We start from the raw sequence: 23845 nt of genomic DNA on the forward strand, positions 1-23845 counted from the left end.
GTATGGGTTCCTCAGTGGCCCCTGACTAAAGAAAAGATACAAGTAGCCCATGACCTGGTCAAACAACAATTAGCGGAGGGACATATACAACCTTCTGTATCTCCTTATAATACTCCCATTTTTGTCATAGCTTTGTGCTTGTCCATCCAATGGAAGCTAGCAGAAATATGAACTTTTTTAGCCAGTGATATAAAGATCAGACTGATTTGTATAATATACAGGTAGAAATTTAAGAGCCAATTTATCTTTCTTCATATTCATTTTTGTGTCTACCATAATGACTGAGAACTTCTCCATAAACCGTCCAGAAGGAAGATGACAGGGAAACAGAGTAAAGTTCCTCTTCAGTGGACATATAGAATGACAAGGAACCATTGCTGTTACAAGCCAGTGATTTGGACAGTTTTGTTACTGCACTATAACTAATATAATGTCAAAATTGTTGGGTTCAAAAATGGAAAAATTGATCTTTCCTTTAGCTAAGAGGCATGAATTGCAGAATCAGGTTTAGAGGGAGAACTCATGGTTTGAGATGAAACATGTTGAGTTTGAAGTGTTTACTCAATCAGAGACATTCAATGGGCATTTAGAGATCTGAAATTTAGAAGAGAGGTTTGGGCTGGAGATATAAATTTGTGAGTCAAATGTCTTAGCCTATTTGTGCTGCTATAGCAGATTACCAAAGACTGGTTAATTTATGAAAAATAGAAAGTTGTTTCTTGGAGTCCTGGAGGCTGGGATGTTCAGTATCAAGACACTGGCCACTGGTGATGGCCTTCTTGCTGCATGCTAACATGGCAGAAGGAGGAAAGGAATGAACACAGTGGCCTTACAGGACAGAAGATTGGAAGATCACTAATGAATGGAGAGGTACAAGAGAACTGAGAATTCATCTCTGCAGCCCTTCAACATTCAGAAGAAAGACAAAAGAGGTCATACATAGCAAAGGGGACAGAGAATTGAAGCCATGTTGGAGGAAAACTAAGAAAACAGAGTCCTGGTGGCCAAATAAAGAAAGTGTGTCAGTCATCTTTGCACCAGTGACCGAAAACCCAACAAGAATAACTTAGAGGAGCAACAATTATTTTTTGGCTCACAGTTTCAGAGCTCAGCCCATAGTTGTCCCACTCCAAGGCTTTGGGCCCAAGGTAAAATGAGAACATCATGGAAGAAGGGTGTGCCAGAGGAGAGCTGATCAGTTCATGAGAGCCAGGGAGCAAGCAGAGAGCAGGAAGAGACAGGGACAAGATATGAACCCAAAGACCCAACCACAGGGACTTACTTCTTCTAGCCATGTCCCACCTGCCTACAGTTACCACCCAGTGTGGTAGTCCTTGTGAATTATTAATCCACCAAATGGATTAATCCACTGATTAGGTAACAGCTCTCATAATCTAATCAAGAGCTTTTGGGAGACACCGCAGATCCAAGAATAAGAGAGGCTCAATTATGTCAAACATTTCCACCAAATCAAGTAAGCTGAGGATTGAGAATGGACCATCGGATTTAGCAACTTGGGGTGGGGTCCTGGCTGAGAGTAGTCTTGCTAACAGTAGTCTCCATCAAGCATAGGTGTGAAATCCTGTGCAGACTGGATTGCAGCAAGCACGGGGGAAGAGGAATCAGAATCAGAAAATGGAAAAAAAAAATCTTCCAAGGAGTGTTTTTATGATGGGGAGCAGAGAGAGGAGATTATAGCAAATGGAGAGTGGAGTGCAAAAAGTAAGATGGAGAAATAATAGCAAGTGTGTGTGATCAAACGGAGAGTAAAAAATAACGATATTGACAATCTGGGAAGGTAAAGAGGAGCCAAGGGTGCCATCTACTCCATAGTACAACAATTGGCTTTGGAAAAACACATGGTACCTTTGGAGTAAAACCTGAGGATCAGCACATGTGAATGCAGAGGTAGGTAGTGGGTAGACAAGAGACAAGGAAGTCCCCTTCTGATTGCTTCATTTTCCCCAGTGCAGTAGAGAGCTAGTTTGTCAGTGGAAAGTGAAGCAATGAAAAGTGTTGCAGGTTTGGGAACAGAGGATAAAATGTAATGTAGTCACAACATAGTAAGGGGGGTGAGTGAAATCAGAAAATCGGATACCATTACCACACCAGAAAGTGTGAAAGGTCACTTAAGATCTACAGTCATGCATTTAAAGTAAAATTTGTGCCAAAGTCCATTTTTCTCCAGCTGCTCTTAATTGCATGGGAGTAAGCACAAATTATGCACAGGTGGTTTGGCCAGGGCTGTGGTTTCTCCAAGTAATAAGAGGAAATGAGAGGTGAGACGACAGAGAGGTGAGTAGAAGGTATAAGCAAGGGAGCTATGGTAGGGTTTGAGTTATAATTTTATATCAGCTTGTCTGCTATGAGGCATGATTTTATCCCAATCTAACTCTGAGCCCTAATTCTTACTCACCATGCTGTACCATCTCATTCATTTCTCATATCATTATGGAGTCCCTAGTTTGGGAAGGTCATCTGTAAGGAATGTATACCATTTTAGGAAGGAATTCTTGCTTCTCCCAAGGTCTCAGAAGGTACAGAAAAATCACTATGTGCAAGGCTTCTAAATTCCAGTCCAACCTGATGACTGCAAATGTTCAAGATCAAGCAGATCCACCACCCAACAAATACCTGTGATCATGCTATAAGATCACAGAATGAATGTGTGTGTGTGTGCACGCATGTGCTCACACACACGTGTACACACACACTCCTATTTAAAGCATTGCAGACATTGATACAGTGTGTAAAAAAAAATGGTGCAGCCAATATGGAAAGCAGTATGGACATCTCTTGGAAAATTGGGAATGGAACCACCATTTGACCCAGCTATCCCTCTCCTCTGTCTATACCCAAAGGACTTAAAAACAGCATACTACAGGGACACAGCCACATCAATGTTTATAGCAGCACAATTCACAATAGCTAAACTGTGGAACCAACCTAGATGCCCTTGAATAGATGAATGGATTTTAAAAATGTGGCATATATACAAAATGGAATATTATTCAGCATTAAAAGAGAATAAAATCATAGCATTTGCAGATAAATGGATGGAGTTAGAGAAGATAATACTAAATAAAGTTAGCCAATCTCAAAAAAACAAATGCCAAATGTTTTCTTTGATTAATATAATATGTATACAACCAGAGATATAAAAAATTGTGCTTATATATGTAATAAGAATTATAATGCATTCTGCTGTCATATATAAATAAAGAAAATTTACATACAATTTGCATATGTATGCATGGTGGTGGGGGCCAATGGTACATTTCCTGGACCCCTGGAGGCAATACCTAGGAGACCTTCTCCTCTGTACATATCTACTTTATCCGCACCCCAACTCCTCTCCAGTCACAAAAGGAAATTCTGTGTAAAACATGTTGTATTCAAAATAAAGCATTAAGAAACTTTAAAAAGAGAGACCGGGGTTTACTTTATTTCACTCAACAACTGTTTAGTTCGGATCTACTTATTGCCAGCGCTGTTTACTGCTGTATTAAGCAGGCTTCTATGAGGATCTGAAATCCAGTAGCAGCTATTTCAAACTATTAAAGGGATTTTCTAACTGTAAGAGTTCTCACTTGAAATGCTGTTTTTTCCCTCATCTCCAGAAGCATTTAGAATGAATCTGGAGGATCAACCAGAAATGATATAGAAGGGATTTCTGTTTCTTCACATAGGTGGTTAGAGCAGGTGAATTTGTGTTGCATAATTCTTAACATGTGAATTATAAGTGGCCAAATTATATATATATATGCATGTATACATACATATACATGTATATGTATATGTATATATATATATGTAAATGTATATATATGTGTGTGTATGTGTGTATGTGTGTGTGTGTGTGTGTGTGTGTGTGTGTATATATATATATATATATATATATATATATATATTTATATTAAAATGCCGTTTTGAAGACTATTGAACAGTCACATATAAAACAGAATTGCCATAATGCCACCAAGGCTTTTTCTTCTGCTTATCCAAGCATTATCAGTTGATTTATTTAATAAAACTGAGGACCAAGAAAGACTAGAGATGCAGATTCCAATAGAGTGCTCATGCTGTGATTATTGAAGTGGTAAGTAATTTGCTTTTAATGCTAGTGCGTACCACTTAGCACCATATTTAACTGAAGAAAGAAAATCACTCATTTTTCATCCCCTCGCTTAACTGACACTTAGTGTAATCTATCTATTGTCACTGAAGTTAATACAAGGAACATTTAATAGATTCCACTTTGAAATTTACAGCACACATTTAAGTGTTTAACTCCTTCTTATTTATATTTGTATTCCTCCGTGGAACCAAATTCCAAATGAATATTCTATCCAGGAAATAAGAGCACAGTAGGTACTCACAAATATAATCTATTAAAAGGATTTACAGTTTTCAATTATAATCACATTTAGTATTGTGTGCTATCTTTTCTATGACAAAAATAGCATCGTGAGTGGTGTGTCCATGAGTAACTAAACATAATACTGAACATGAAGTTACTAATGAAATCACTGAAAAACATATGCTTGAGTTCATTAATGCTGTTTTACTAATAGGTTCTTGAAAAATAATAATTATCATTATAAATTATCCTCAATGTTCGAAATAAAAACCAGGTGACTGAATTCACAGGTATCCAATACGGTCCACTAGAAACCTGTCTTAGATTATGAAATAATATTTTGCACTGACTACAAATATGTGTACTTCTTCCTAATGGGACATTACACTGGCACCTGTCACAATGGAACTCCATTCTTGCTGAGTATCTGCTTATAGATATTACTCTCATTTCTCTTTGTCCATGGAATTATTATTTGCAGTTCATAAAGGGGCACAGAAAATGAGAGGAATCAATCATAAGAATAAAGACTTCCATTTTTTTCTTTATTTTTCTTAAGAAACTGACCGCACATACATACACCCCCAAAAGTCAAAATTGGATAGGTTATTTCAGTGCTAATACAAATGTAGGATTTACTTGAGAATGTAGACAGTGCCAATATCTTATTTCTGTGTTGGACTGGGATATAGTATTGAGCCTATAAACATCAGAAAGGTCCTTTACAATGAGAGAGAACTTAAGAAAAAAGTATCTATCCTTACTCACCCCACACCTATATAAATATATAATTTTATAAAAGCTTTAGACAAACTCAAATGTTGAACTTATTACCTAGCACTTAATATTCAGCAAAATGAGTTCAATGGAGGAAAAAACAAACACGAAGCAACAATGGTAAGAAAACACTCCACAGATGTGTATTTTAAAATACTGAAAAACTCAGGCATTGCAATAATGCATGAAGACAACTTAGAAGAAGAATAAGGCGACATAGGTTAGAAAACAGTGCGTTCCTAGGCATCCTTTGGAGACAGAAGATATTGGTCTTCCTAATTAAACTCATTCTTCCACTGGGGCCACCAATTTCCTGAAGGAAACATGGAAAGGAAAAAAAAAAAACAACTTATTGACTGTTGATCTCTTTTTTGTTCATTCAATTCACTCTCATGTAGTTTATTAGATATAAAATTAAGTGAAATTTGACATGTCTGTTTAATTCTTTCATCCAATAAAATGTACTGAGAATTTACTAGTTCAGAGAACTGTATTAGAAGCTGGGCAGGTAATAGTGAATAAAGCAGAAAATTCCCCTTGCCCTCATAGGGCTTAAATATTACTGAGCGTACTATAAATAGAAGTGAAGACTTATAAAATCGGCAAGTACGTCTATTGATGTTTTAGTGAGCAGGAGCAATAATGTCAACTATTAAAATGTGTCTATAAAGTTTATTCATTTCTGTGAAGTTGAGATCTGTTGACAGACATATTAATGTAAGTTGGTTGGCTTTCCATAATAGCTATATAGGATAAAAAATACAGACGGTATATACACATGATAATTTCTGCCAACACAAAGAGAAACAGATGTAATCCTTGATGCAAACTTCTTATGTTAGACCATCGATATCGTAATAGTTAGACCATGATTTAAGATGCGGATTGAAAAAGCCACCAGGATTGGATGTGTTCCCATGTTTCTAATGATTGGTATCAATTTTGAGCCCTCTAATAAACATGGCTTCTGTTTAAGGATGTGGCTAAAAAGGTAGTTGCTCTCCGACTTCCTCACAGATGTAGGGAAGGTCCAAGGGCCTCGATAGGCACTGCAAATGTTGCTCTATAAAGCAGACAGAGGATTCTTAATGATACAGGGCTTTTTATGATCCGTCAACCTTCTGATACTTCATTGTCCATTTGCGTTAATAAGTCCCACTATGAGCCTTCAAATGAAAGAGAAGAAAGCAAGGGAGTAAAGCGAAAAGGGGAGTATTATAAGGAATGAAAAGTGGAGGTCTACTTTGATCTCTTTAGGAAGAATTGAAATGCATGCAGAAAGCCCAAATCTGAGCCACCAAGTTAGGCCTTGGTTGCTGTCATCCTAGAGTACAAAATATATGCTTTGCAAACTAACCCACTAAGTGATTTGGTTTATTCATTGTTGTTATTTAATTTTTTCACTTTTTTTTCCCTAAAGTTTCTTTTAGGGAAAAAAAAAGTGTGACATTTTCCAGAAGCACAAAAGGATAGGGGAATTTATTTAGACTTGAGTTTGTCATCTTCTAATCACTCCCCTCATTCCCTCCATATGAAAGAAAACTGCTCCCAAGAGTGTTAGAAATGATCCCATCCCTCTTTAAATTTCCGAGTGGTCCAGTAGCTCCTTTGGAGGTAAGCAAGATGAAAGAGGTTTCCATTCTCTCTGAGAACCTGATTGTGATGGGCATGACTCCTATCTGTTCTTCCTAATACCTGTTATTGACTTCTGGTTGACTCCATCTTACAAGGCAATAGGGTCATAAAGGATGTCCCACTTGGTTCCCACCATGACATGTGCACCATGAAAAGTAAGACAAACCACAGGGATGTGGCATTAAGTGGCTCCTTCTTAGTAGATGCACTCACATAGCAATGAAATTCTTATTTTTATTTTTATTTTTTTTTTGGTACCAGGTATTAACCCAGGGGTGCTTAACTACTGAGCCACATCCTCAGCCTTTTTTAAAAATTTTTTTATTTAGAGACAGTGTCTCTCTAAATTGCTTAGGGCCTCAATAAGTTGCTGAGGCTGGCTTTGAATTTAATCATTTCATCTCAGCCTCCCAAACTGTTGGGATTATGGCTAAGTGCCACCACCCCTGACTAAATGAATGTGTAATTAGCAGAAAAAATACCTTTTTATATTAATGGTTCCTTTCCATTCCTCTTCTTTAGTATTGAACGATTCTCTCAGCACGGTGTCCATTTCAGTTATGTGCTCCTGAATAGCTATGATCACTTCTCTGTGGACAAACTTCAAGGCACTGATATCACCTAACACCTTTAAAAAATGGGGATTAAAATAAGCAAAATATTAACTTACCATGTTTTGAAGAAAGTTTTTAGGTGGAATGACCAGAAGTGGTTACTTTTTTTCCTATTTTAACCCCTGGAAGAAAAATCAAACCTGGAAATCCCGTGAGATGTCATATTATTATCCTAATTCCTCAGTTTTGTATGATTATGACTTTATGGTTCAGTTTCATTTCTGACCTTGACAATAATTTTACAACAACCTTATTACAAATGTAAAATTATTTTATATAAAATATGCAATATAATAATACAGAACATAGAGTCATAAGAGGCAATTAAAATATGTTCAAAAGGCAAATTTTTCTAATTCTACTAAAACCCAAAACACCAAAATCAAAAATAAGACTGGGATTCTTTTATGCTTTGAATAAATCTTGTTTGATGAAATGCATGGAAAACAAAAACAGTCAGGGAACACGCAGTCTAGCATTCCTTTTAATAGGAACTCACTGTCCCTAGGGAAGTTTCTGTATACAGAAGACTAATTGCCCTTGACTACAGCTCACAGCCATGCCAACATGCTGTTCCACTCATCACACACAGTTTGGGTTTTCTTCTGGACTATTTATAATAATCACCAATTTCACTGACTTCATAAGTCTCTCCTACATCTTGAAGGTATCTAACATTGCCAAGCATTCTGCTAAGGGCTGGTTTTCCCCCACAACTTATGAACTCTTGAACTGAAAGTCATCCAGATGAGAAAGGCAGGGAGCCACGTCTGCATACTAATGGGCAAGTTGAATGTCTTTCTCTGGATAGCAAAGAAGACATCTGCTTATCAGATAAGCTCTGGTTACAGAAACCATTTTCTCCTTCTAGAATGACTTCTCCATCTCCTCAGGAGCCTATAAGTCCTATAGCTACCCAGTCATGAAACCTCTGCCCAGGGTGGGCAAATCGAGAAAGGGTTCTGGTTAGAATACTAGAAAAGAAAAAACTCCTTCCTTCCAAGGTAATGAGCATCAGGAGTGACAAAAGCCTAAAATAATGCCATAGTATGAAGAAAACATTCCCAAGAACAAAGGCAGCACATATGAAAAGAGAGATTTGAAAACATCCATTGACATCCTGAATGCTACCACCCATCAGAAGAGCTATGATGATTCCTATTTATTTGAGTTAATAAATGAACAGAAATGGATCAGGTGCTAGAAAAAGACAACTAGGTAGTATTGAGAAAATAGATACCCCTGGACTCCATGATTTTTCCTGCTCTATGGAATCTCTTCAGCAGCCTTCTCAGAGTAAACTTCTCCCACTGGCACCTGCGAGGACATCCTTTGCCTTCACTTGCTTCCCCGTCATTCTTTCTGAGCATCTCTTGCATTTCCTCTTCAGTATATACCTTTCTTTCTTCATCTTGATGCATGATCTTTTAAAATCTAAACTCTTTTAAAAATCTTTGTGCATGATCATTTTAAAATCTTGTTAGGAAGCATTCTGTGCCCAAGAAACTTACTAAAATGCACTCTCTACATTCTTATCCAGGTTGTCTAAAAATGCATGCCAGAGTTAAAATTCTAGAGCTCTTCCCATTTCGAGCTCTGCCTCTTGAAATACCTTTCCATTTAGGTCCATGTATATTACAGATATCAAATTGGATGGCACTCAGTCTTCACTAGAATTATGCATTCCAAAATGACAAGGTTCACTTTTTCCTAAGTTCCTTTTCATTTACAATCTTTCTTTGCTGTTGTGGCTGAGATTCAGAATGAATAAAAAAAAAAAAAAAAAAAAAAAAAAAAAAAAACACCTCAATCCCCACTTTATCTTTTAGGAAATGAATTGTGGGGATGTCTCCTTACTTACTAGTACCTCTTTTTTAACACAAATTCCTTAAAGAGTCCAGAGTGCTTGGAGAAGAAGAACAGTGGGGGCAGGGGTGGTTTTGTTGCTGGGAGTTTGAGGAATTTCACTATTGTCATCTGGACTAATCATCTGGAAGCATTTGTCTACCCAGATGCAGAGTATCAGGGTCATGGGCCAGCAGCATGGAGTCTTCTGGTTACTCTGGTTCTTCTAACTTCCTTCTGCAATTTCAACTATTGCTGCTATCCTGGTCATGGCTGACGCCATAATGTATCAAATATGCACTTATATAAAATGATATGGATGCACACGTGATACACATCCAATTAATAAATATATTTTGGCCTGACAGATTTACGAAAGCGTGAACAAACATTTAACTAACCTCAATTGCAATTGCTAACGAAACTTCTTTGCTTTCTCTTCTCACTTTAGCTCTGTGCAGGACAGTTCTCTTTCCAATTACAGCAAAATGCTGCTAAAGAGATCCTAGAATATTTTTAATTTCTCATTAATCTGAATAGTTATTTATTTCAAGTTATGTATGCTGGAAAAGTAAGCAGATTATTATGGTCATATTTATTATTTTATTTTACAGATCACATTAATTAATGGAAAAAATGTTAGAAAACAAATATTATGAAAAAACCTAAAATGTATGACAAACTCGTGCTTCAACGTGCCATGCTTTTAAAAAAAGAGAAAAAGCCAACCCGGTATTGTAGCATGTTTAAAGGCAGAAAAAGGACAGTGAACTATGATACTCACACCATTTGATATTTCAAACACATTATCCAATTAAGCTAGAGAAAATGTCGTTTGTGTGGCTGTGACTCAAAAGACTCTCAAAGTGCCGGTAACTTCTTTATTCACTCCAGCTGTGATTACATATTTGTTCAGATATCTGACAACAAATTAAGACACACACACACACATTTAAAACATAACACACCACACACCGTCTATACTTTCACAGTCCCATATTCTTTGCCCTAGTTATTCCACAGTCAGAATCTACCATTAAGATATGCACTATCTGGGCAGAGGAAAGTACTCTAAATTCTAGCCCTCCGCGAAAGTAACAAGAACAACAAAAATGGGGAAAATCTATCAGCATCAACTTTTTTTTGGAGAAAAGCTACTTCTGGCACACTGTCAGGTCCTACCAAGCAGTGCATGAGACAACAATGTCTGCAAAGGCAGGCAAGTGTCTCTCAGGCTGCACAGAGCCAGTGTCCATTGGTGACACTATGACAGTTCAGGCAACACAGCGTGTGAGCTCATTCTGCCTGTGTTTGTGCCCAGGCCAGCCCTCTTGAAAAGTAAAGTATCTGGATTTAACTCTTCTCGCTAGAGAAGGTCTTAAGAAAGAGGTGGTTAATAGCTTGCTAATAAGGTTAGATCTATCCTCAAGTGTCTCATTGGGGGAAAAAAAAAACCCTGAAGTTGATATTATTTACAATCAGGCTGGTGAGATGGGTCAAATTGGCTACCAAAAATAAACAATAGTGATAAAACTTCAGTGAGAAGCCATTATGAAGATAGATAAAGGAATTAGGAGGAAAAGGAGGAATGAAACTGGAAAAATTCTGGAAGCAAATGTTGAGTTCATTTTCCACTCCACACAGGACTTTGGCATTCTGAACATTTGTTCACTGAGTGAACAGATAGCAATATATGTAGGTAAAGTTCATTTTGGTTTTGAAATAAAGAAGATGTTCTCGATGGAATTCAGATGCTATACTTGAAGCATAGTAGCTCAACGAGGAGCAGAGTCCACTGAAATCAGGTTAAACTGTAGATTTCAAAAAGAACTAGAAACACTACAGCACTCTATATGTTATAGGTTGAATCAGCATCATTTTAGAGAAAGAATGTTTTGCATTTTGAAAAAGGAGAGCACTTATGTTGATTTTTTTCTCAAATGGTTAAATGAGCAAAAATCCAACATTTGGATTTATTCTCTGGGATTTAGAGCTGATGGGAGTTTGTATCCTTGGCTGTGTCGATCAGCGCAGCTGTGAAAATCAGAAGCCAAAGCACAGAGTTCTTTCATTTTTGCAAAAGTATACTTTACTTGGTCGTAAAATATTCAATGTTCTTAAGATTAAATATCTGAATATTGCTTCTGAAGGAGCAGCTGTCACCTTAAATCTAAAGTCTAGTTTGTTTACTGGCTGTATTTTATATCCTTTAGAAAATGACACAAAATGGCAATAAAATCATTCTAAGTATTCTACGGGGGAAAATAAATGCCCCTTGGTTACAGTGTACATATCTTGATACATAATTCCAGTTTATTTTCCCTGGAATTATGTTAAATATGTAAAAAGCCTTTTCTCATAAAGGTAAAAATGCTAGATGTTTCCAAGTTGTAATTTAGCATTAGTGTCAAGATCACTTCAGAAAATAAGCTACTGTTACTATTTCATTTCTTTTAAGTGTCATTGAGCATACACTATGTGAGTTCAGACATAAAATAACTTACATGATTTTGTATCAGTTTCATATGAGATTAAAAATAATTTATAGTCTACATGTGTAAAATGAACTGATGCTATGTAACTGTGTTTTCTTCTTTTTTACATTGTTTTATATTATCATTAAATAATTGTTTCATGTAATTGTGAAAGAATTTGTCCCAGTAAGTAAAGATATAGAAACTAATACAATCCATGGATTCTTAAAGAGATGTGATCAATATCCTTGTAGATAGTTCTTAGAGTCATATTGACAAAATTACAAAATATGCCAAAATAATTTTATAATATTTCTGTCCACAGGTATGAGAAGATATAATAATGTGTAGGGTTATTTGTCTGATTTCACTTTTCATGAGTGGATTTTTAAATTTTTTTTTTATCTTTTAAGAAATCAGTCTTAGGCAGTCTTCTCAGATGAAGTAGAATAAAAAATAAATATTCTGAAAATACTTATCTTAAACATTGACTTTGGAATGCAAGGGTTTTAAACTTCTTTTAACGCAAAACCTTAAAAATTTCAAAATATTATAGTAAATTAAGATTAATAATTAAAAATAAGGATGAAAATAACTCTTTCATATTTAGATCTCCTCATAAGATATTATTTCCAAAGTCCAATTCAATAAGATGAAAAATATATAAAATTAGAAATGAACTTATTTTTGTTTTAGATAAAGCAGTCAATCTTTACCAATTGTGCAATAAACATTTAATTCTTCACTTCTATAATGTGTATGTTAAATATTTAACCATGTATTTTCATTTTTATGTCACGGTTTATTTTCTGAATTCTTCTTTGTATTTAATACACCTTTTAAAACAATTCCTATGACTTAGAATTTCAATAAAGTTTTTTATCCAATATATCACACTTACTTTTTGTGATAGTCTTGCATATAATAGTAGAATAATTCTTGTGTACAGCTTTCATAAGTTACAGTTATTTGGAGATTCCAGATAAGTCAAAAATTATGAAAATCATTTTACAGGTAAGAGTGTTTCAAAAATATATAGCTGAGAGTTTTCTTATATGTATAAATTAACAACATGAGTCCATTTAAATCAGTAATTACTAATGATTGTTTACCACCAAATATAAGTACAAGTGAATCTAGAGAAAATGCATAAGATTGGACAACAGTAGTTATTTTAGGAAGGACCCTAGAATCTTTAAAATGTTGCTAACAATCACATGTCAACATATAGTAAAAGCAATCAAAATAGTTCTTCACGCTTTTCTTAAGGAAACCACACATAGCTATAATAAAATTAACTTAATCCCTCAAAGTTAATATTTTATACATTATAATTGAAGTAATTTTAATAACTGAATTTAATAACAGAATTAAAAATATTTCTTAAGTCTATTATATCATTTAAAATTTACAGTGTGTTAGGTTTAAAAAAACAAAACTGCAATTTTTCCTCTTCAGCTTACCAATAATATATAAACAATGATAAACAAAGCCAGAGGCAAGAGACTTCTTGCTTAGTTTTTGTGGGAAGCTAACCCTTTCATAGCAAGTTGTACTAACCTAATTATTTTGGACAAATAAAACCACCTATTTTGACACACACATATGGGATTAATAATTTTGTCATTTTATTTTTAAGAAGAGCTAAGTTCCTATATTTTACATATTTACTAACTTTATATATATGACTAAAAAGAACAATTTTTGGAAATTGTGGAACACATTATTCCACAATTATATGCAACAATTATTTAATGATAATAAAAAAACAATAAAAAATGTGAAAATAAGAAAACATAGTTACTTAGCATCAGTTCATTTTACATATGTATCCTATAATTATTTTTAATCCTAAGAAACACTGATTTAAAATCATGTAAATTTAGTTTATATGCAAATGTAAATACATAAAATTTTTTACGAAAGTCTTTCCATTGTTGTATGTCATGAAAATGTCCTGACATTATATTCTAATTTTAGTTTGATAATTGAATTTCACTTAGCTCTTGCATTCTTCTTTAAAAAAAATATTTGCTCATAATAAGGTCTGAGTTTTAGATATAACAAAATTATATCCTCTACAGCTTAGTTTAAATAGACAATTATTCTTAGTGAAAGGAAAGGGCAAAATAGTACCAGGATCTTATTTTTAAACAATCAACAGAAGTGGCAACTATTAAGTTTGAATTTGGAATCCAGAAGTAAGAGATATGAATGTCTTTTGAGCATTATTTTATGCAAAGCCATTAGCATTGGTATTACTATTTCCTTTTAATGTTTATTTTTAATTTTGTCTTATGAAGCACAATGTGCCCAAAGGATATACTACTTCTTACGCAGGTGTTGGGCACACAATGTCAAATGTCTTAAAAGTCTGGACGATGAAACTGTGACTGTCTTCCATTTTGTTTAAGTGAATTAATTTTCATGTTATCGTCAGAGCAGTCTAAGTCTATGCACAATAGGAAATGAGAATGGCTTTCCTCTCATGTGCCAGACTTTCAACAAAAGGGGAAAAAAATGATGGGGTAGTTTTATCTCTGAAAAAGTATGATATTATCAATAATTTGTATTAATTTAATGAATGTGGTTTATAGGCTCCACGGTTCCATATTTTCTTATTGATTCATCTTCCACATTATTATGCATTTCTCTCTCTCTCTCTCTCTCTCTCTCTCTCACACACACACACACACACACACACACGCACCACACTGCAAATTGTTTGTTTTTTGTAGAATATGGATATGAAAATTTCCAAATAGGCTAAATAACAAATTAAAACAGACTAGCTAAGGCAGAAAAATCTCTCAATTATTTGTTTAAAGTTTTGTCCTGCAATTAATTCATTGATTCAAGGACAAAGTGTGTCTCCTCCCCATTTACTGAAAGCTTCCTGTGGACCTGAGGGATGTTCAGCTCCATCGTCTGTCTTCACACTGAGGGGAATAAAATCTGAGGGCCAGTCTCTGCACACCTGCTCTTGGCACCTTGAAGGCCCTGGATTCCCTGTGCAGCAGATAAAAACCCAGAGTGGAGTCAGACCCATCTAATAATAAAATCGTGTCTCAGTTTTTCCTTGTCTCCTCTCTTCTCCTGCTGCTTTCCATCAGGCAGAACACTTAATCACTAATTGGTTAATCTGTTATTGAGGCAAGTATTAATATTCTAATTTTGCAGACAAGGAATCAGGCCTCCTGCTGTGCCTCCCCTGGCCCTGGGTAAGGAGCTCTTCAGATGGGAGCTTCAAAGTAGGTGAGGTTGGCCTCCTGAGACCTCACTGCTTGCCTAAAGCCGCGCACAAGGGCTTCACAGAGCCTCCTTAGATCGCTGAGTTCCTGGCTCCCAGTTCCCTGCTCAGACCACCAGGCGACACTGCCTCTAATGACAAAAAAAAAAAAAGCCTGTTTTCCCATTCCACCCCAACTAATGCTCCAAGGACTTTCTTAATTGCGACTGATACCCTGGGATCCGGAAGCTTATTTGTAACTTGATGAAAGTGCACCAGTCTTGCCTGGGTTTCTAGGTTTTGTAGCTCTAAAAACTTTACAGTAACTTTGTCCTTAGTGAACACTGCAGGATAACCTTAGCCATGCAACAAAGAGACCACACAGTTCCTCTGTGTAGACTCCATGGAATCCATGGCACCCAGAGGGACTGACTTAGTAGAGAATCAGGAGAAGGGCTCCCTGCACTTGAACAAATGACCAGCTCTGACAAGCAAGAGAGGGAATTTTTCTTTAAAAGCAAAATATGTGGAAGACCATAAGAGCTGTGTTGCTTTAGGTCATAAGGTGGGGCATACAAAAGATTATGAATGCGTATCTATGGGGAATTCTCTTTGCAATCGAACTTTCATTGCAGACTCATGACATATGATATCTTTTGAGCAGAATTAATTCTTTTCCAGAAGTGTAGCTTTCCATGCAAATAAAAACTTATATATTTGCTTCCAATTCAAAAAGTTAGGATCTTGTGGAGAAGAAAAAAGCAAAAAGGTTAATATTTGACCTATATTTCATACCAGAAATGGGAGAGGCTTAGAAATTGCTTTGAGTTGTAAGTTAGAGCTGTGTTCATGCAAAACGAACTTAAATTACTGGATACCATGTGTAAAAACCACCATAAAATCTTTGAGAATAGGGTTTAGGTTCTAGGAATGAAGTTTTGTTGCTTATTTCTTGCTATATCTGATTTGTAAATAAATTAGACCCAGACACAGTTGCTTGTTTCTTCCCACACCAGAATATCTGACCAAAATGTGGCATGGATCTTATTATATCTCTAATCGGGTCTAAGTTATATCCTAAATTCAGGTTCTTTCACGTAATACGGTGTGAGTATTGTGAGATGGTAAGAATCTCATGGTGCCTAATTACCAATCATGTAGCATAATTTGGAATAAAAAAATCCAGTACAATTTGGATAAATTTTCTTGAGCATCGAGTCTGTATTTAATACAAAGATAAAGAAAAAGAATTCAAGGATTGACGTTAACTTTAAAGCGAGAAGGTGACAGCTCATAAGCCATTATTTTTAAAACTTTAAGGGATTTTTTTCTTTCATCCAGAAAATATAAATCTACCTATATGCTGATATTTGAAATTTCTTTCCAATGCATATATATAGGGAAAGATTATATGTGGACTTCTTTTCACTGAGATCTCAAAAAAAAAAAAATGCCAGAATCCCTTCCAATTCAGGTTTTATAGCTCAAAAGGCCAATAATAGACCTGGCAGTGTCTGTTAGGGGTCAGGAGGGATAGGAAGGAAGGTGGGTGAATAGCCATACAGGTGCCTGCAAATGAACTGTGTAATCCTCAATTTTCTCTAGGACAGGTCTTGCTTTATGGTTCCTGTCCTCTACAGGACACAATTTAATACTGGAAACAAGTGTAGAAAGGCTAAAGAATAAAATCTAGTACTCTCTATAAGTGGAGAGAAGGGGCAAGGGGATAATTCAGTTCAGAACAATTTTAAAGATTTCATAGAACAAGAGGCAGATAGAGTCAAGCATGAAGAAATAAACGGGTAGCTATAAACTGCATACCCAAGAATGGGCTAGACCGCATTCATCTGCTGAAATTTGGAAAAGGGAGAAAGCGGGTTTAGTATTTGCTGGAATTTCAGCTGGTCACAGGATCCTACCAACGCCCAGGTCCACCACTTACTGTTATAATAGACAACACTGTGGAAATCAAAGGTAATAAAAGAATCAAGTATGTCGATAAGCCTGTAGTCCCACCTCTGAATTCTTCCAAAAGTGAAGCTAGTATATTTTTGGCATAATATCATTATGAGCACTTGAAAAGATGTTTAGAAGTAGAGTGAATCTAATTGTTTGTGATCTATAATATTTTGTGATCTTTATTGCACCTTTAAAAAAAAAAGAGCTAAAAGTACTTGCAAATGTTATCTCATTAATCTGTCCCAAATCCCTGTGAGCCAGGTAGTATAAGTATTCATAACCCAGTTTTACAGATAAGGAAATAGGCAGAGTAGTGAGAAATGACTAAGCCAAGGTTATGGGGCAAATGAAAGAATGAATCAAAGGGCCCTGGTGGTCACTGTGCTCTTGACACCAGGATACCTTCCACCTGGGCTCTCTGCTGGGGCTCCGGGACTGCAGGAACTGAAGGATGATTTGTAGCAGAAAGACAATGCTGGAGTCTCTGCTTTTTGTGTTATTTCAGTGCACACATATTTAAGCGCATTTTGCAAATTTTGTAAAAAAGGTTCATCCCAGCAGTTTGTTCTGCAAAAAGGTTTCGAAAGCAAATGTTTCAGAAGTCTAAGAATCCTGTGCAGAAGTGCCAATAGCAGCCAAACTCCCAAAGAATGACATTCGATACAATCTTCACCTGCTTACCTATTGCTGTGTTGTGATATGTGCAGTTCTTTCTTATAGTGTACCTTGGTAGGAGTGCGAGGAGGACGAGCTCAGGGGAATCTTTTCTGGCTCACCTGTGCCTTTTAAAATGCCTATATGATGATTTAAGTGTTCAAATACTGTTGAACACTGGTATAGTAGAAAGGAGAAGTCCCCTGTCTGCAAGACTGGACTCTGAACAATTTGAAATGTCCTCAAGGTTATGTTGAAAGGGATTTTTATGAGGACACACTTCCATTGACTTCACAACAACAACAAACAACACAAAAGGCTAAAGTTCAAAGGGATGGCGGTGGGAACAGAAATATCCTTCCAATGCCAGTTAACTAGTATTATGTCACTTTTTAGTAATTTGCATGCCACAGAGATCAGAGAACCAAATGTGCTGTGTATCTTCAGTTTTTTTTTTCTCCTGTATTGTTCATTTCCACCAAATTATAACACTTCCTCAGACTTCATGATTGAACAGCACTTAAAAGAATGGGACAGAGCTTCAGATTTCAATAGGCTGTAAATTTAGATACTCAGAATATGTTGTCATATGAAATTTCTTTTGAAACTCAAAATCAGCCCGTCTGCTGATGGACTTTCTTAGGAGGAAACTTGACTCTGAGATAATGCTCCTTTTAAAATATTTTTAAATATTTATAGACTATGTATGTTTCTATAGCTTGAAAGATTTTTCGGGGTGGGGGGGAAGGAGGATAAGATGCCACCACTTCATTCACTTTGTGTGAGCTCATTTAAGCAAAGGAGTGTGCACTTCCCGAGGCATGCCCGTGTTCACAACACAGAACTCTCTTTCTTATCAACCTGTGATGTTTACTAATGTAACCTGAGTAGAAGTTATCACAGGCAGAATTCTGAAGTTTCAAACAGAAACTTCCCCCCCCCAATGTATTATCTTTGTGTACTTAGGCAAAAACTGAAACACATCCTCAAGCCCCCTACCGCATTAGAAACATTAGTTATAATATGTCTGCAAAGTAACATTGGAACCTTTGAAATCACACTCATATTATGCCTATACTTATCTATATATCCATGCACTACAATACACACAGCATTTACAGCAAAATATTTTCAAATACACATACCTCAACAATGGCACCACCGGGGAGCCTGAGAAAATGGCGGTACAGCTCTTGGAACCCACTGGGATAAACACTGTATATAGACACATGAGAAGTAACCTCTTCTGGACCAAGTGCAGACCCAGAGATTTCATTCTGATGTTGGAGGTCACAGCTGGAGACACTGGACTTGATGCCATGGCTTTTCCAGATGTAATCATACACTGCCACCTAGTGAGAACCAAAGCCCCCCCCCACCCCAGTCCCCCAGCCCCAGAAAGAAACAGAAAAAAAAATTAATTAACTTCTGGCAAGAGCATAACCGATTTTAAATGATTTTACAATAAATCTGAAAGTCTCTGCCATCTGCAGTACTTGCACTCAATTCCATGCATATTTTTATGGCATATATCTAAATAGTGAAGATAGACAAATCCCCGGTGTGTGCTCCATAAAGTTAATTCTACACAGATGAAGCTGTAATTGGCTCCCATATTAACCCAAAGTAGGAAGATCAAGCAGGCTGTAACAATGACAGTGTTGATTAACAAAAATGCTTACGGGTGGTTTTATGAATGGGTGTTTGTGATTTCTCATCCAAAAGAACTCTTTGCTCTTTTTAACTTACTTGTACTGTGCTGGATTCTAAGTTTCTGACATCACTAAGACAGGGCACAGGATGCATTAGAGATCCATTGTACTGAGGTGCACAGCCAGGACTTTTGTATGCTGTATGTATTTACTAGTTTTGCTTTGTGGCAATTCTGACTTTCGTACTTATTGGACTTTATTCTCCAGTAGGTTTTCTCAGGTAACGATTTCATTGTCTAATATGAAGTACCCTGTGGGGCCTTCAGTAATGTTAATTGAATTATGAATGAGTTGAAAGACACTTTCCTATTACATGTTTAAAATATTGGGGATGGAGATTAGACTATACCCCTCTAAAATTTGTTCCTGGCTGACAAACTTCTGGTCTTCAGATACTTTGGTCATCTTTTCTGTAATTTCTGAGTTATATAGAAGCTTTCTAAAATTTTCCATTACCATATTCACAGGTACCCCTAGTTTCAGAAATAGAGAAAAGCTTTGAAGGAATTCTTTCCTCATTGGCTCTTTCTACAACAGAAAGCATTTATCTATTATTCCAGAAAGTCCATGTCAAATGTGTGTTTATTTCAAAGTTAACTCCCCTTAATATGGCTTACAAATACTTTAAATCATCAGAAATATGGATTTAATAACATAAAAGAAAATTATGGCTAATCACTATTAAATTCAAGTCAAGTCTATTATTAACAATAAGCTCTGAAGATTCCAGTTAGTGACTTTTCTTTTGGAAATTCAAAGGCCTGATTAAAATCTGGACGGACAGAAAAAGAAGTTGAGAATGTCCTGAAAGAATTTGAAGAACATAAAAGAAGGACATCTCATATGATTAAAAACAGAGAATCCTTTGACAGATATGATTTTGAGACAATATAAACAGGTCCAGAGACTAACAATGTAGCAGGAATTCCCAGTAAGACATTGACCCACATTTAACTTTAGGTCAGTTTGATAGTGACAAATGTGCAGAAGCAAACTTGCCAAAGTGAGGTTTGAATTGGGTCTCAAGGAAAAAAGAAAGATAAGGAATTAATGTAAGTGTCCATCAATGGATGAATGAACAAAGAAAATGGGGTACATGTATATAATCGAATACTATCTGGTCGTGTTATGGTTTGGATATGAGGTGCCCCCCCCCAAAGCTCCTGTGTTAATGCAGAAACATTGAGAGGTGGGATGATAAGATCATGAGAGCTGTACACTAACTGTGTGCATGTGGCATGTGGCTGGAGGAGGTAGATGTGTGTCCTGGAAGGGTGCCTCTTTGGAATAGCCCATCTTTCTTTCTCTCTATTTCCCGCCCCGTGAGCTGAGCCGTTCTTTCCTCCACGCCCATCTGCCATGATGTCCTGCCTCACCTTGAGCCTCACCCTGGAGCTGGTTGACCTTGGACTGAATCTTGGAAACCATAATCTCAAAATAAACTTTTCCTTCTCTGAATTGTTCTTATCGGATATTTTGATCACAGAAGAGAAAAAGCCGACTAACGACCCATAAAAAGGATAAGATTCTGTCATTCACAGCAACTTGGATGAATCTAGAGGATGTTATGTTAAGTGAAATAATCCAGCCACAGAAAGACAGATACAGCATCGTCCCACTCATACCCGGGATCTAAAAAGCTGATCTCAGAAAAGTAGCGAGTAGTTACCAGAAGCTGTGGAGGAAATGATAGGGAGAGACTGATCAATAGGTACAAAGCCATGGTCAGACAGGAGGATCAAGTTCTAGTGCTCTATTGCATTGTAGAGTGACTATGGTCAACAATATCGCCTTAAATATCTCAAAATAGCTAAAGGGAGGATTTTGAATGTTCTCACCACAAAGAAATGAACGGTAAAGGAGGTGACAGACATGCTAACTACCTTAATTTGAGTATGACACATTGTATGCATGTATCAAAACATCACACTGTACCCCGTAAAGATGTAGAATTATAATGTGTCAAGTAAAAATGACAACATAGAAGCTTATTGGGTCCGGGTGAAAACTTGGCTGAAATAGAGGCGACAGTCCAAGTACTGAGGACATTCAATTCTACTAACTTCTTATGGGTGTTCCCAAGGTTCTGTGAAGGTTAACTAGGAAAGACATTTTAAGCCATGAAGGTCTAGTGCTAAAGCATCCGTGGTCCTTTCCAGAATTTCTAGTAGTCAGTGCTTAAGATAATCAGGACACTCAGAACACCTAGCGGTAAGGTGTGCCCACGAGTTAAGGTTCCACTGCTGTTTGAGAACATGCCTCCTTCTGGAAAGGAAGAGAGAGAGCCACAGGAGAGGGGGTGAGTAACTCATGAAACCTCCGTAGAAGTGGTTGAAGGAGCTGAGCCAGATGTTCACACAGGGAGAAAGAACCTTTTCAGTTACCTGCTGTTGTTCTGAGGGCTTTCACTGTGGCCATGAAAACACCCTACCCTACGGGTAACTTGCTTCCCGTTCTGACTTACCACCAAACACAGCCTCAAGCAATTGGGGATGCTTAGCTTTAAAACCTTCTTCAAATCCTCCCTGGGGTTAAGAAAGTAGGACAAGGTAAAAAGGAAAAGGAAAAAGAAGGAGAAGAACATGGATGTTTTATAACAGGGACCAAATCTCAAGGGCACCTGATCAGAGGGTGGAAACGGAGGTGGGGAGGGATGAAGAAATCACTGTCCTTGTTTTCTTAGGTCATGTGGCTTACTTCTGAGCCATCTGTGATGTTGAGCACGATTCTCTGCAACTCTGTTCTCTCCACTTTTAAATCTGTGTCCTGAAAACTAGCCACCGAGGAATAAGCGGCTCAGCATGCTGACCTGTGACATTTGATCACCAAGCCAAGCATTCCCATGTAATAGTGCTCACTTAATATTATTTAAGGTCATGAAGACAATCCAAATAGAGGACGGGAAAGATCTGTTAAGGCAAATCCCAGCCAGCCTTAGACATTCTTGCCCAGGGTAGGTGAGGGATAAAAAGAAGAAAAGAAGGATATGATTTTTCTATAAACTGCATTTTCTGTAAGTGCTTTTGTTTTCCATTCTCTAGTGAGTAATGGTTAAACTATTTGGCAAACTAAATAATAGCCATGGAAAATTGGAGATCCCTTGGTATTTCTGCAAAGGGCTGTGTTGGAGACAGCTACTGTGTCCTACATAATCTGAAGTTAGCCCCACAAGTCTCTCTCCTGTCATCTGAAATTTCTTGCACTCAACCAATCAAATATATCTCTTCGTTTCTAGGAGAGCCCAGCGTGAGTTAATAAATCTATTGAGACAACCGAATCAAGAGACTACACACATATAGGACACATCGGAAGAGCTAAAGTTGGCCTCAATCTGGAGGCACAGAAACTTAAAGGAATTCACAAAATGCCAGTCCCTTTGAACAGTAATTCTTAAATGAAATTCATTGTTGGGCAGAAAAACAAGTTGAGGATGGTGATTCAATGGCAGACAGAGCAGGCCGAAACAGGTTCAAATGCTGCATATTTCACAACAGAGCTTAATTAAAACAGGACTATGAGCCTGTTAATTGCATTATAATAGTTCAGTCTGAAATTAGGTCTGATGTGAATGTCCTTATAGTGGTGTTGTTTATGTTATTATAATTACACAGTGGTACATAGATTTACTGCATAGATACATGTTTAACAGCTCCTGGGTGGATTTCTTTTCTTTTTTTTTTTTTCTACTTGAATTTATACTCAGTTTTCCAGTATGACAAGAAAGCAAGAGGGAACCAGGGTCAAGAAATTAGGTCAGACTGGATGATCCAGTTGGTCTCCAGTGAATTTGAGGCTAAATTTCTAAATAAGTTGTGCCCTGATGATGGTGATTTTTATTTTACCATTTCTTTAGGAGTGAACCATTTTTTTTTGTAAAAACTAGGTCTCAGTAAAACAGATATCTTACCCATAAATGGTTTATTTTGTTTTAAAAACAATGCCTTCCTCCCTTAGTCTGTTTGCTGCTGCTATAACAGAATGCCTGAGACTAGAAAATGTATAGTGAACTGAAAGTTATTTGGCTCACAGTTTTGGAGACTGGGAAGACCAAGAGCAATGCTCCTGTATTTGGAGAGGGAGGGCCTTTGTACTAGGTCATCCTGTGGCAGAAGGTAAAAGGTGCAAAAGGGAGCAAGAATAACAGAAGCAGAACTGGACTGAGGCTGGGTCAGTTGGTAGAGCGCCTGCCTACCAAGCATGTGAAAGGACCTGGGTTCAATTTCTAGCCCCACAAGGTAAAAATAGAGGGCAGAACTTACTACAATCTACTGCTGCAATAATGATAAGAACATTCATCCATCATGAAGGCAGTGCCCTTCTGACCTAATAACCTTTTATCAGTCACTTCAGATTAAGTCTCCAGCAAAGGGAATTTCTAGGGATCAATTCAAACCACAGCACTTCTTTGAGAATTAAATGAACATGCAAGTGTGATTAAGGTTGTGTCTGTGTTCCACAAAATCGTGTTTTTCCAGTATAAACAAAATGTCAAGAATTCAAAAATTGAGCCCAATCAAAAATACTAACTCCTGTTGACAGAATGCAGGGGGGCTAAGAGGAGCTGTTTTTCCAAAAGGTGAAAATGA

The 23845-nt window shown here is 36.8% G+C and overlaps 1 protein-coding gene across 1 annotated transcript in view; it reads right to left on the reverse strand.

The window, feature by feature from the left end:
• Positions 1 to 5471: 5471 nt before the first annotated feature.
• LOC125615554 overlaps positions 5472 to 23845 on the reverse strand; it is a 209703-nt gene continuing 191329 nt past the window's right edge. Inside the window, exons 12-14 of the mRNA XM_048799711.1 lie at positions 18693 to 18899; positions 7255 to 7400; positions 5472 to 6200 (exon numbers count right to left, since the gene is read on the reverse strand). Of these exons, the coding sequence (XP_048655668.1) occupies positions 6149 to 6200; positions 7255 to 7400; positions 18693 to 18899 (405 nt within the window). The 3' untranslated portion in view covers positions 5472 to 6148. The remainder of the gene's footprint in view (positions 6201 to 7254; positions 7401 to 18692; positions 18900 to 23845) is intronic.

This window comes from Marmota marmota, unplaced genomic scaffold, assembly GCF_001458135.2.
Source record: "Marmota marmota marmota unplaced genomic scaffold, marMar, whole genome shotgun sequence".
In the NCBI taxonomy this organism is placed as follows: domain Eukaryota; kingdom Metazoa; phylum Chordata; class Mammalia; order Rodentia; family Sciuridae; genus Marmota; species Marmota marmota.